The 14,561-nt window shown below is 31.6% G+C and overlaps 3 protein-coding genes and 1 long non-coding RNA gene across 6 annotated transcripts; 3 read left to right on the top strand and 1 right to left on the bottom strand.

Annotated features, from left to right (window-relative positions):
* Positions 1-451: 451 nt before the first annotated feature.
* On the top strand, positions 452-3,388 carry LOC107368885 (uncharacterized). Of its 3 annotated transcripts, none has more exons than XR_016198414.1 (5): positions 456-728; positions 1,294-2,107; positions 2,201-2,412; positions 2,560-3,011; positions 3,091-3,388. It is a non-coding gene; the product is annotated as an uncharacterized LOC107368885 (long non-coding RNA). The 3 variants fall into 3 exon arrangements; XR_001570226.3 differs by lacking the exon at positions 3,091-3,388 and having other exon boundaries at positions 458-728; positions 1,294-1,434; positions 1,593-2,107; positions 2,560-3,002; XR_001570225.3 differs by lacking the exon at positions 3,091-3,388 and having other exon boundaries at positions 452-728; positions 2,560-3,002.
* Positions 3,389-4,639: 1,251 nt separating this feature from the next.
* Positions 4,640-7,904, bottom strand: LOC107368993 (acyl-coenzyme A diphosphatase NUDT19). The gene is made up of 3 exons (XM_015936909.3): positions 6,739-7,904; positions 5,986-6,287; positions 4,640-5,900 (listed from the first exon to the last, which is right to left on the bottom strand). Exons 1-3 carry the CDS (start codon positions 7,328-7,330, stop codon positions 5,472-5,474), a joined length of 1,323 nt encoding a protein of 440 aa, XP_015792395.2. The 5' UTR covers positions 7,331-7,904; the 3' UTR covers positions 4,640-5,471.
* A 983-nt stretch (positions 7,905-8,887) lies between these two features.
* LOC107368994 (uncharacterized) lies at positions 8,888-10,086 on the top strand. The gene is made up of 2 exons (XM_015936910.3): positions 8,888-9,510; positions 9,607-10,086. The coding sequence occupies exons 1-2, from the start codon at positions 9,225-9,227 to the stop codon at positions 9,984-9,986; spliced, it is 666 nt and encodes a 221-aa protein (XP_015792396.2). The 5' UTR covers positions 8,888-9,224; the 3' UTR covers positions 9,987-10,086.
* Positions 10,087-10,903: 817 nt separating this feature from the next.
* On the top strand, positions 10,904-14,541 carry LOC107369003 (proton-coupled folate transporter). The gene is made up of 2 exons (XM_015936923.3): positions 10,904-11,128; positions 12,246-14,541. Exon 2 carries the CDS (start codon positions 12,426-12,428, stop codon positions 13,965-13,967), a length of 1,542 nt encoding a protein of 513 aa, XP_015792409.2. The 5' UTR covers positions 10,904-11,128; positions 12,246-12,425; the 3' UTR covers positions 13,968-14,541.
* The last annotated feature ends 20 nt before the right edge of the window (positions 14,542-14,561 follow it).

Here is a 14,561-nt window from a genome sequence, read left to right as displayed (position 1 = left end):
CCTTAAATCATAATAAGTTACACACAATGAAACAATTAATCGGAGAGTTAATAAAAGGGATTAAAGTAAATTATAAAGTTCAGTTCTGCCAGTTTATCAATTTAATTTATGCTAATTTAAATAATCGTTTCATAGCAAATGAAGATCAATTTCATGGTATACAATGGAAATGGAGCCGATTAACCAAACTGAATGAAACAAATTCTTGAAATTTAACAAGGAAATGATCAAATCAATAATGGTTAACGTTGAAAATTGCAATCATTATGATTATGGGAAAGGTGAATATTAAAAGTGTTGACAGTTAGTTAACCTTGACGAAATAGTAAAGATATTGAAAGGTCTATAATCAAATTAAATTTAATAGTTAAAAATTAGTTTAATAAAATCATTGATTTAAAAGGTTTTGCAAAACAAATAAAAGCTTAACCAAGTTACAGTTTGTAACTAATGAACTGACCCTTAAGCAGGCGACGAGTGAAAAGGCGAAAACAAAAAAGAAACAGATTGTGTTTGGTTTTGGAATGAAAAAGATGATCATTTTAATCAAGATTAATTGATAGTTAAAAGAGGAATACTCTCTCAGCATGTTGATTTAACCTGTTAAATTAGTTGATTGTCTATTACCTGACAATAATGATGACTTGTCTTCAATAATTAATTAAACCGGAGCCATTTTTATTTTTACTTAAACTCAAAAGCTACATTTATTGGGTGCAAAGAGAAAGGTAAGTCCATAGTCTTTTGTTGCTTCCATCATATCAATATAATACTAATCATCATCAAAATAATTATAATATTAAAAGGTAGAAATACTTGGCCTCATATTGAGTGAAGAAGAGGATAGACAAGTTTACCTTAAAAATACTAAGAATAAGAAGTTAATTGTGAATTCATTTGTCATATTTTCATTAATCATGTTTTTTTAAAAGCTGGTTGAAGGTAAACCTGAAAATCTCTTGTGTACACAAATCTTTCACTTTGCCACCAAACTTTCTTCTTCTTCCTCTCAGTATGAGTTAAACCCAAATTCATTTATCTCACCAAATATTACAAGTTAACTTGATGATGATTATGATGATGGTTTACAGAAAAACAAAACAAAACAAAAAATACGTATGAATGTGTGTGTGTGTGTAACACCCATGTGACTCGACATTTTCTGGATAATCTTTTTTTCCTTCTGGTTATTGAGGGTTAACCATTGTTTTGTTTTATGCATTTTTCTTCGTTAATCTTGAGAAAATATTAAATCAATGTTTGATGTATTTTTTATTCTTCATTTTACACCAGGTTCTTTTTACCTCCAGAAGGATTGTCGAGGTGAGAAGGTGGAGAGGGAGGAATCAGGAGAGGAGGAGAACCATCATGGTGATAGTTGAAGTTTTCACAGAAAAATATGATGCCGATGATGATGGTGAAAACTTATGGGAGGTCTTTAATCATTATTCATTTTTCTTCAAAAAAGACAGTTAATACGAGAATTGGTTATGGTTTATTAGTGTTAACTTTTAAATTAACTTTATTAATCAAGTACAATCCAAACCCGTTTCCATCCATTATTCAAATCCTTTTTTGTTTTGTTTCAACAGTCACACCATCGTCCATTGATAGATTTGACTAAATATCGCTGGACACAAGGAAATTGTCAAGGTGGTACCCGTACACATATTAATAAAGACTGCCTGGCTAATGTGGCCTCAATCAGTTTTTATATTGAAACAATAATAGCTGCTACTGTTGGTCATGTTTACCTTTGATAACGTTACAAATAATACAGACGCCTACCAGTTATTTTACAATATTTGGTTAACCGAGTTGAATACTTGCAAATGAAATGGAGTTAAATGTAGTATTAACTAACTGTTTAGCTGTCTAACCACAAATGGTATTGCAAATTATGGTTTTACGATGGATAATATGACTTTAAAGATTATATCTCCCAACATTTTTCAAGGGTAACCCTATGCATTGAGGTAAAAAACAACAACATAAAAAGGCTGAAATTAACTCAAGGCTGGAAAAAAGATGTTAATTTAAAGCCGCCGTAGATATTTTGTTTGGTTAAACAATGAACCGTAATGTATCTAGTTCAACTAAAAAAATTGTAAGTAATATACTAATGAATATGATTAGACATAACAAAAGTGATAAAATTAATTATGATTATTTGATTCTGTTTTTTTCTTTGGTGTTTCAGTATTCCTGTTGCCATTGCTGTTGTTAAACTTTGCTCTTCCATTGACCTTCAAGTTTAACCAAATTTAGGAGTCCTTTTGGTAACACCGAGGGCGGTCCTCAGGAGGGAGGAAGAGGTATAAGGAGCAAAAGATGTTAATGATGATGATAAGGAAGAGAAAAAAGAGTCTAAAATGGAAGGAGTGATTCAATTCTTACAGTGAAATATATAAGGTTCTTAAAATTTTACTTTGCAACTATCATTTTTCACCCAAAATCAATTGGACAAATTGATTTCTTCTTCTCTTACCTGTAGATTCAATCTTTCTTAAAATCTTGAAACATTTACCTTTACCTTTATCTTGTTCTCCTTTTGTTTAGGTAAAATTAATGATACTTTTAAGACACCAAAGGAGGAAACAAACCAAGCCAAATCAATCTGTCATTACTAAATTACTATGCTTTTCTAATCGTTCCACTTTTCTGCCTTTACCAAACAAAGATCACTTCAACATGATGACATTGTTATAATTAAAGCAACAAGTGGTAAATATATTAATCTGAAATGAAAATGAAAGAAATTGGTTTTCCCAGCAAAACTGTAATATCTAATGTTGAACATTGAAATAGATACAGCTTCAAAACTTTCATCTTTCATTGATAATTAATACTATGACCATTCGAAAAGAATAGACAAAACTCATTAATTTTATTGGTAGCAATAAGGGCAATGTCACGTTCAACCTCAAGAAATATATTTGATTTCCAATAAATTTGGATTCGTTTGATTGGAAATTCAAGCATTTATTAATAATTGCACTATATTTTCATTTGTGAGTTCAAATCAATCCATAATATTCTCATTTTGCTACTTTTATGATTTGATTGCAATCATTTTGTATGGATAATTAGATCTTAACCGAGAAGCTGTACTGAATTGTGTGTGGATGTTGACAAAAAACTTTCCAATCGATGATTTTAAAAGCAATCAAGTCCGATGAAACGCAAAAACCGTTCTGACAGAAAAGTTTTGAGATAGTGGCGACATCTATTACTTCCAAACAACACTTACATTTTAGGTGATTAATTTTTCTAATTTTTTGGTCTTCCAACTACTTTGGTTGATTGGTTTATTTGTACAGTTAAAGGTTATGTCAACCATTGTTTCAAAGATAATTTTTGCTAATTTTTGTTATTAAATAAACTCTAATCAGGAAAAATTACTTGTTTTCATTTTGTTCACGGTTCACTTTTCTGGTTTCCTATTCAATTGGTTTGCTCAAAGCTTTTTAAAAATATTATAATAAAATGTTAATTTTACTCCAATATTCAAAAATATTGCATTGTTCACAGCAATAAGAAATTAGCTTAATTTAAAAATCAATGTGGCTTTGCTGATATAAGGCGAAAATTAAATTAAAATTGAATAAACCAAGTCAGAATTCTTAATCTCAAAAATTAGTGAAACGAAATTTAATTACTTTAGTGAAATCTTTGCCAGATTTTTATAAGCCAAATGTCAAAGCACAGTTACATTCCGAGTTTTCCGGGCCATCGAACCTTTTCGTTAAATGACTTCCGATGAGTTTTTATAAAGACATATGAAAAAACGAGTTTGTTCATTTCACGAAACAATTATTTTTTTGTTTTAATTTTCTTCCATTAATCAATCTAAACCCAAAAGTCAGCTTACAGTCAAATGACAGCTAATAAATGGACTAAAGCTGGATACAAATCAGAAAACACAATTGACTGTAACTCAATCATTTTCTCGGCCATTGCATATGATATGCTTTCATAATTTGAATAATGAATTATATATTCTGATTATTCTGATTAATTTGCCGGCGAGAATTGAGCAATTTATTCTGAAAACATTTCGCTTATGAAATTCAATTCAAAACCAGTCAATCGTTTGAGTTTCCGAAGAGATTTTTTCAAGTTCAATTTGATTACCATTCATCTCTTACAAATAACCTAACAATTGTTGGGCAATTTAATTGAATTGCGAAAAAAGATCATAAATTAACGACCGAATTTCAAGTGTTTTTTGTTTGTGTATTTATAACACAAGGGTTACGATTAAACACTTCAAAAAACACAATAGCTTTACAATGCAACCAACTCAGCTGTCATTAGTCTTTACACTTAATAATCGCTTTTTATCATTTTCATAAAGATTGATCAATTAAATCAGTTCATCCAACTGTTAGTTCGTTCGAAAGATTAAAGACATTTCAAAAGTGTCCAGATTGATCTATTAATTGCGATAAATTCATGACTGATTAACAATTATCATCTGACGAAACAATGGATTGCGGTAATCTTGGAAACACAACTTGATTTGAACTCAGGACTGACTGAATTACAGATTGATTATTAGCTTTAAGGGTTAGTTTATCAATAAATTATGTTAACATTACCTGAACTTCAAGATTTAAATGAATGATAGTTTCAAGTATTTTTAAAGCTAAAATGTGACAATATTTTACTGACTTAATATTAAAATAATAGTGAATAAGAATAGTAAAGGAAATGTGCAAACAGTTTGGTAAATTGTTTTTACAATTAACAGGTGATGAAAACAATATATATAAATGTTTGTTTAAAAAGGATATTGAGTAAAAGTGGAAAAGAGGTAAAATGAAAGGTAAAAAGGTAAAATTGTTAGATAAATATCATTTGAACAAATCTTACAAACAAATTGTTTTAAAAATAGAATCTGATTATTCAAATTTAAGGAAAATATTGACAAATGAAAGAAGGAAGATTCAATGATTAGATAGGATCACTTTAAGTGAAATTTTGTGCTATTCTTTCATCTAACTGATTGTAGGTCAATTTAGATGGTTTCAATTTTATCTGATTATCTAAAGTTTCCTTTTCAACTGAATCTTTTTCCTTCTTTCTTTTTTGTTTCAATCCTTTCTTGCTTCAATCAAATTGACAACACAGAAGTATTTCAACTGTTTCAAATGGATTGGTGACTGCAATCAACAAATCATTTCAAAATGATTGACCGTAAAGTTGATTTTTTTGTAATATGCTTGTTTATATGTTGAAAGGTCTCACTAATTTGGTCATTGATGTTAAATTTGTTCAAGTGTAGCATTTAACACATTTTGCATAAAAACCATGATAATTCAAACGTTGATCACCACTTAGGTGTAATCTAACCATTTCTAAAACGTTGGTACATTGATTCCAAATATTTCACAGTCTAATTGTAAAATGAACTTAAATTTTTGACGATAAAAAATATAAGTGAAAGATTCTTCTTTTGCGTTTTCCTATTATAGCATTGATTTCATCGAAGGCGCTAATGATTCCAGTGAAATTGGAGTTAAATGGCCACAAGATAATTGGATATTAACAAGACAACTGCAAATCGGCCCATGAAGCTCTAAGCGGTTGAAACTGACACATTTTGATCGTGATTCAACTAAAAGGCCATCGTGGTCCTCAACTGGATCAGTTCCAGTGTAATCAGGTTCATTTGGGTAAGAATCATCTCCTGGCAGTAGAGACAGCGCACCGTCATTGAAGGTTGATATAACTGGTAACCAGCGCTCAACTCCTAATATTTCTCGGGTTGAAACAAAGCTGCGGACACTTTTGAAATTGGGAAGATGCTGAAGTCGAGATAGTTCATATACTTGAGGTGGTGCGAGAAATATATTTCCTTCGGCGTGTTCCGTTAGCATTTCAAGAGGTGAACACCACTAAAATAAAAAGAAAAATGAAAAATCGTTAATTGTCTTGGTTTCATTCAATAGTTGAAATTTTGTATTCAATAATTGCTCTTACCTTTAATGTTGTCACCTCTTTATTATCCACAACAACATTTGGTTGTTTATCGAGGCAACACACGTAAAACATTGTGTCAAATCTTCGATGGCCAACTGATTTAGGTGTCAACCAGTCCCACCATTCATATAAGGACCAAATATCTGGAGATTGTTTTAAAAATCGACAAAGCTCAATAAAGTTAGACCCATTTGAATGGACCTTTTCTCGCCATTCAGATAATTCAATAGGTGATAAATCATTATTGGTAAGTGATCCATTTGAATTGGTTTTATTGGGTGAGTTGGTCAGTAAAAGGACTCCTGTAAAAGGGAAGAAAGTCAACAGAAAATTAGAAAAACTTGTTAGAATAGACAAGATCTTGATCTTGATTAAATTATCGATGTGCATTAACAAGACTGATCAATTAACCTACAAAATGGGATAAAACGTCATTACTTTGTAAATGGTAATTGGCTGATTAAACATGAAATTGAAATTTCCCAAAAAGGTAATTAGGCTAAGTTCTAGTAATTCTGAATCAAAGATGTCTCCGATAAAGAGCCTAGAAATAAACAGAGAATGGATCACTTAATTTGATATTATCATTTAATCTTTATAAACTGGTCTAAAGGTAGAGTTTAAAACTGCAATCTAGGTAAAACCCAGGGGCATCTCAGAATATCTTATCTTAAATTGAACTTAACCAGGTTAAACTGAACTAAACTAGATGAGATTAGGCTTATTGAATGACCAAAGGTTGATGACACAAACCTGTTTCTTCGAAAGTCTCTCGAATTGCTGTGATTCTAAGCGATAAATCAGGTGGAAGTGGGCTTTGTAAGTCTAATTTGGTGGGTACGGGCATAGTTAAAGGTGAAGTGATCATTGGTGGACGAGGACCCTTTGTTCGACTCCTTATGCTATCCACTAATTGTGATTGATTAAGAGAACATGTATCACAGAATATAGACCACCATTGAGATGAATAATCAGATGCATCAACTTTACCACCAGGAAAAACAAATGCTGAGGCCAGGAAAGACGCAATATTGCTTCTTTTAACCATCAAAAGACGATAATCAACTGATCTTGGAAGAATTTGAGTTCTTGAGTTGGATTTACAGGCAACTAATTGTGTGTTTGGTACAGATGAAGAAGATGGGGTTAAAATTGTTGATGGCAGAGATGGTGATGACGATGAAAATGACGGCTTTGATGTTGGTAAAACTCGTGAGGTTGCAATCATGTTTTCACTTAAATTAGATCCTACAATTTGTGGGACAGAGGCTCGTGTGACGATAATCAGAGAGGCAGCCTCTCGCCATGGCAGAGGATTTGAATCTTTAGTCTTTGAAGAAGCCATTAAATTATGTTTAAATAAATCCTAGTGATTGTAAGATTTCACAAGTTGCAACGATGAGTCCGAGGTTAAAATAGCGCCAAATCAAACTAAAACAGATGGTGAATAAATAACGGTACAGATGATGGTAGATGAAACATTAACTATCTATTCGTTCACAAATAGTTGTCAGAACTGATCAACAATATTAAATGGTTAAAAAAACAAATCAACGATCAGCCAAACAATAAGACACTTGAAGGGACCAAATTGCTAAAACAGTCAACAGGAGAAAGAAAAATCAATCGGTTCAATACTTTTTTTATAGAGGGCAGCTCTTATGAAATCGAAAGTAAGAGCAATCACAAATGACAATGACAATGACAGTTACAATTAAAAGTTGTTTTTAAAATAATTTTGTGTCAAATTTTTTTCACTGTTGCTCAACAAATTGTAATGATAAACCTGAATTTGTGTGAATTGGCAACCAAACTAAACCTGAATTGGAGGGAAACCAGGAGAGAGAAACATCAACATAAAGTGAGATGAAGAAAAAAGGTTGGACTCAACAACAGCATGAATGAGGATGGTGAAAGTAACGATAAAAGTGATGAAGAATCTTTTCATCCCGTCTTAACCAACATCAGCTTTTCCGGATTTCATTGAAAATAAGCAATCAACAACAACAACATTAAATAACCTGAAAATGGTCTCAATCGAGTGCTAAAAGCTACAAAATTGAAATGTAAAACATATTGAAAAAGGCGCTTACAAACTTTCAATGCAAAGGCGGAAATCATTATTAGGAGTGACTCTACTCTTTTGCTATTTTTTATACACGATTATGATTTAATTTACCTGTTTATCAATTGCAGGTTACTTGTGAATTTTAGTTGATAACTTAGCAAAGGTTTAATGTCTAAGGTCAACTGTGACGTTAATCAATAATACTTAAGAATACTGTTGGAGTCAATGAATGTAAGCCGATATAAAAAGTAACACTGACCTTGCTTCCGATTCAAGTCTAATTATATTTCAATCACAAGCGACCTCATTTTTCATTGACTTCATTCAATTAACCTGGTCAAAGTACTGGTTAGTGATAGTGATTATTTAGGCCTATGAGGTCAATCAAGTGAAAGAAATAAATAGATTTTATGAATAAAATGAAAGTAAATGGACAAAAAATGGTTGCTTCAAAACAAAACCCAACTCATCAATACAAACAATAATTATACATTTTCAAACTAATGCTCAATCATCAATATAAGGTATCATTATTGTAGTAACTTTATTATCTAGCTAATCATAATCTTGATAATCATAATTGACCATCTTTGATTGTAGCAAAGCAAAAATATTTAATATAAAACTGTTGTCCCACTAAAAAAGATGATTACTAATGGACTTAACCGGTTACAGGTTTCTTTGTTTTCAGTTAACATTCACTTCTTCCATGAACCCAATTTAACCAGTTTAATTGTATTGACCTTTACCTTTAAATTAAATTTCGTCTTCCTAAATGGCAACGAAAAAGCAAATCCAGACATTGAATAGAAGCTAATTTACCCAAAATTGGGTTTTCATGAATAGACTGGTAAAATGGTTAGTCAAGTGTTCATATTGAACCACTGCAATACCAAAGATTCAAATTGTCTCCTCCTCGTTGTCGTTGATTGGTAAAGAATGCAAATTGCTTGGCATTTAACATAATTAATCAATCGATTTGATCATATCCGGACCAAGAAGGGAAGCTCTTGTTTTAAAAATGATAATACACCAATAATAACTATCACAGCAATCAATTTGTCTTTCTGCAAATGTTAGCAATTAAAAGTTAGATCCTTTAAAAAATAGACAATTTTGGTGTCAATATTTGTCTTTAAACCCAATATTCACCAGTTTAACCAAAATCACAATGTTAACATGCAAAGATTCAAGTAAAAGGTACAATTCATTTATGATTAGTGATATTCTGGACAGTCTTGAAGATGACAATGTTATTAAAGAGTCAACAGTTAATATGAATGATGATGACGATTTAAGTGATAATTTAGACCCTGTAATACACAATGACAGTGACCCAGTAAACTGTATCAACTTTGACCAGGATCGGTTGAGACCAAGTTTGGACCAGATTGCGTTAAGACATCACCTTTTAAATTGTTCAAATTTACCAACCAATGGATCATTTTTGGCTAAATGTAAGTTACCTAATTTAATGAATCAGTCAGTTATTTATTTTAGTCTTTTCTTGGATTGAAATTAAAATCTTTATTGGATAATGTTTTCTTTTGTAGATTATCATGAAATGAACATTGAATCGAGACACGCTCATATCTTTTATGAAATTCAATTGCGCCGTAAGATGATGTTACAATCTAAACCTCGTAAAGGTGGACAGATACGATTCACTCATCAGCAAACTTTGGTATTGGAAGATAGATTTAATCGTTATCATTACCTGAATTCAAGCGATCGCCGGTTACTGGCTCAAGAATTGAATCTAACTGAGAGACAGGTGAAAACATGGTTTCAAAATAGGAGAGCCAAAGACAGGCGGTCAAAGGTTAACTCTGATTGTGTTAATGCCATCAAATCTGGATCACATTCAAACAATAATAACTATTTTCATCCTTGGAGTGATGATGAATCAATTGATAAAATGGATTCAAATTGACTTGAAACCAAAGTTAACCCAATAACCATTTACTGTAATTTTGCTGGTTCAACGTGTCAACTCATGAAATCATTAAATGAAACAAATTGCTTAACTGGTATTACTAATTGTCTAACCATATTCTTGACTTATCCTTAAAATATGAGCAACATGATTGTCTGTGAGTAAAAATTTGGGCCTGAAAAATTCCCTTTAAATGATAGTCGTGAAATGATGTTGACGTGATTGACGCATTTGTCTTGCCTGATACCAATCCACAGCTTTTATCAGGTTGAAACACAAGGAAATGAGGTGTTTAACTGAACATAAACACAATCAAATTGGACCTAGGAGATAAATTAGGTTAATCTGTAAAGTTGATCTTGAACAGGAAAACGTTTAAAATGGGAAATAGATTCACAGATTTGTATCAACGGATATTGGAAGATTGTTGCTTTTAGTTGGGCTGGAAGTGAACCATTTTCAACAATTTATTGCACATCTTAGATTTATGTTTCAAATTATTTTAAATTATCTTAAATTATTTAAATGATTAAGGATTATCAAGAAATAAAATTTTATTCATTCTTATAAGAGTTTAATTTTGGCGCTCAAAAGATTACAATCGGTTGAATAACCATTGATTATTCAACGATTATTAACCATATAATCGTTATGAAAATCGTAATACATATGTTCGTCTTTTTATTTCTCACTTTCCTTTTCAATATCAGATGTTTTTTACATTTATGATTTACAATCATTGACAATCAAAATTTAATTTAATGTATTTTCGTGAAAGAAATTTAATAGTCAACTACAAGCCCTTCTAAAACATGTTTATATTGTAATGCATCTAGAATCATTAACAATTGTAATCGATTATGATCAATGGGTTTAGCATCGATCTTGGCTTATCTTACAATCATCTTATCAATTTTTCGTACTTATTGTTTCATCTTTAATGCATAGTTTTTGTTATTTTTGTTTTATTTATGTTTTCTGGTTCGCAAAATAAATCAACTATGAACTTTGACTTCGAGGACAAACCAACCTTCTATTGGAACCATTATTAGAGACGAGTCGGGTGAAGTTCATGACATCAAGAATCTCATCATTTTTTACCAGACATCAATCGTTTCATTAACATTGCTATGTTAATCGTAAGTAATGATCTTTAGATGAAACATACACTTTTCACTTTCCAATTTAACTCTCTTTTCACTTCATTTCAACTTTCCAAGAGACTTTTCTAGCCAATATCTTCTATTGATTTACAATTTACAAACAACACAATCAATTAGTGATTTATCGTTTTAAGAATAATCTTGGTGATGAAGACAGGCCACCAATGAGTCAATTAGTGTACAACGCTAGTAAATTCTTGCAAAACGAAATAATCAATCAATGGTCTGCTTAGATCTCAGCATTTTTAGTTGACTTCACCCGATAGTGTTGGCTTTGGTCAAGTGATCAGCATCATGACAGTTACTTTTGACTCGAGTTTAGACACATCCAATCTCCTTAGCATCTTAAATTTCATGAAATTGTACTCTTTATGAGCATTCGGATTTTTCATTATTTCACCATCATTGCAAATTAATCAATCAGCCCTTGAACACTCATTTCACTCGTGAATATTGTTTGTTATGTAATGAATATTGTATCTCATAAAATGTGTTTATTGACTTAACACACTAACTGTTGAGTACAAAATAGATACAATCATTTTCATGATCGTTCGATTAGTTTATTATGAATTGCACTTGATTAAAGTCCTATGATCACTACAATTGCGGGTGACCTTTGGTTCGTGATCATTAAAGCTTTAATATTTCAAGTGTCTAAACTCTTTTCATCTTGTCACATCTTCTAGACGATTAAAATTTAAAAGTTATTATCATCGATCAATAACAAAATTATCTATGAATATTTGTGCGCGATATTTACATTACAGATGCAAATCAACCTGCAACTGGAACTTTTAAATAATTTAAATGCAATCTGGTCTGGATTTTGTACACATTAGATACTGACTTATAAAACCATTAAATTAGTAAATCTTATCTAAATAAATTTGTTCTGGCTTTGTTGGTGGCGGTTGAAGCTTTAATTATTGATAGTTATCATATTATAATAGCAATATAAAACAGGGCATGAAGAAACAAAAATTCAGAAAATAACAGAAGAATGACGAGGGTGAAATTTCTAGTTCGAAAATAACTCATTCTTTAAACTAACTCTGTTTCTGTTTCTATTTTTATTCTTATTCTTATTCAGAGTTCGTGATTTTATCTGGATACATATCAATATCAACGTACTCCAATAATCATATCAATAAGGATTGGTCAACCCTTTTGTGTTTGAAACACTCGATAGCAAAGTCATTGACAAACCTAGTCACCAGTTGACGGCCAATACTCTGTTTTTGTGTATTACCAGTTGAAGTGAGAACCAAAAATGCTGCCTTTCTCGATTACAGTGGAGCCAATAACTCTTCTTTACGTCACAGCAATCAACTGTGAATACACTTTGATTCAATATTCTGTTTCAACCTCTCATTGTCTTTCATTGACCAACTTGACTGACCCTACAATTTGTGAATCACCTAAATCAGCAAATGTTTCAGCTCTAATTAAAGACGATGTAACCATTTCCATGAGATATTACAATTTGGTTCTCTCTTTATGCTGTTCCTTGGCAACTCTTTTCACTGGTTCTTGGTCAGACTATTATGGCAGACGTTTACCGATGAAGTTTGCTCTAATCTCTTCGATGCTTGCTCAAATCCTTTGTATCATCTTCTGGATAACCCTTGATCGTAACTGGATTTGGTTTATTTACGCTGCTGGTCTAGTGTCTGGAATATCTGGTTCCTCATCTAGTTTAATTGCTAATTGTTTTGGTTACACAGCTGATATAACCAGTGTTGAAGCAAGATCCAAAGCAATGGCAACTATGGAAGCAATGCTTTATTTGGGTAATGCGATTGGGTTTACAACTGGTAGCTTGGTATTGAAAACATTTGGATCACAATTGGCAATTGGTTTTTCAATCTTATTCCTGATTCATACCAGTCTCTTTATATACGTACTTTTTTACTTGCGCGAATCTAAATCTTCAACAGACAAAATTACACTAAAAGGCTTATTCCGTCTATCACATGTGGCAACTGTTTTCCGAACACTTGCCAAACCTCGTTCCCAGCCTTACAAAAAATTTTGGCTTCTCACAATCATTGGATGTGCCTTTATCGCCACACTCGGTTCAAATGCCATGACTTCTATTATTTACGTTTTCCTTCGTAATGCACCCTTACATTGGACCTCGGAATTTTATGGATACCTTCAAGCATCTAATTATACTCTCGGAGGATGTACGCTGCTCATTTTAGTTCCATTAACCCAACGATTTTTCCCTAGACTAGTAAATGACGATCTTTTCGCGTTATTGGGCTTTATATCTCGATCTACTGGTCTAGTTGTCTTAGGATTAGCAACAACAGACCTTCACGCTTTCTTATCACCTCTAGGATTTATACTTTCAGAGCTGACATTACCATCAATAAGATCAAGTTTATCAAAAATTGTCGAAGATGATGAAAAAGGAAAAGCTTTTGCTTTTCTTGGATTACTTTCAAACTTCACCTTCCTCATTGGCTCTCAAATATCCAGTTTCATCTATTATCGAACGTCATCACGATTTCCTGGACTCGTATTCATTATTCTTGGGATAATGGAATTGATACCAGCAACAATATTTTTCATTAAATATAAATTTTTCAACAAAGCCTTCACTGGGAAAAAGCAAGCCGATTCTAATAGCAATTTATCCTCACGGAGCTCACAGGACAGACAGGATTCAAGGATTAATTCGAAAGATGAAGTAGATCACTCAGACATTGATGTTACTTTAACAACCGGACTCGATAAATTGTCTCATGCATCGCTCAGAGCGAAAACGAAAGAGAAGGAAAGCGAATCGAAACGTACTGAATGTTAATTCACATCAACAATTATCTGTTTTTCTAGTGAATTTTTTATAGTTTTCATTTTTATTGTTTCGGGATATTATTTTTAAGTTGATAATACTTGACAGTAGCAGAATTTTTCAAACGAAAATTTGTCTTAATCATACAGATTAACAATTAATACTTCAATCTGTGATGGACATTCAAATAGTGCCATAAAGAAGGACTTAAATGTCAACCGTTGATTATATTGTATGTAAATAAGCTTGTTTTATAATAAGATAATTTAAATAGCTGAAATTTCACATTTGAACATGAAAAGCATTCAAAATGGTTTGTTTATAGCTCAAAATGAGTCAACAATTGGTTAAAGCTGATTCCCGCCTCCCACTCTGATTATCAATTTGATTATCATTTTCATTGTAATAACTTGATCTTTTTCAAGTTAGTTTTTATCTTAATATGATCTTTATAATCATGAAAACAATCTTGAATACTTGATCAACAATGCGATTTTTAAATCCTTTAACTTTTCTTCTACTAATGTCAACATTCTGAGCACAATGAAAAATAAATAAGTAATAATAAACCATTCTGACTTGATAATGATAAGCCTGAGTTTATCA

Source organism: Tetranychus urticae, chromosome 2, assembly GCF_039701765.1.
Source record: "Tetranychus urticae isolate SD_2017Ah chromosome 2, NJAU_TeUrti_SD_1.0, whole genome shotgun sequence".
Lineage (NCBI taxonomy): Eukaryota > Metazoa > Arthropoda > Arachnida > Trombidiformes > Tetranychidae > Tetranychus > Tetranychus urticae.
The sequence above is the reverse complement of the archived record's forward strand: the minus strand, read 5'-3'. Positions and strand labels throughout refer to the sequence as shown.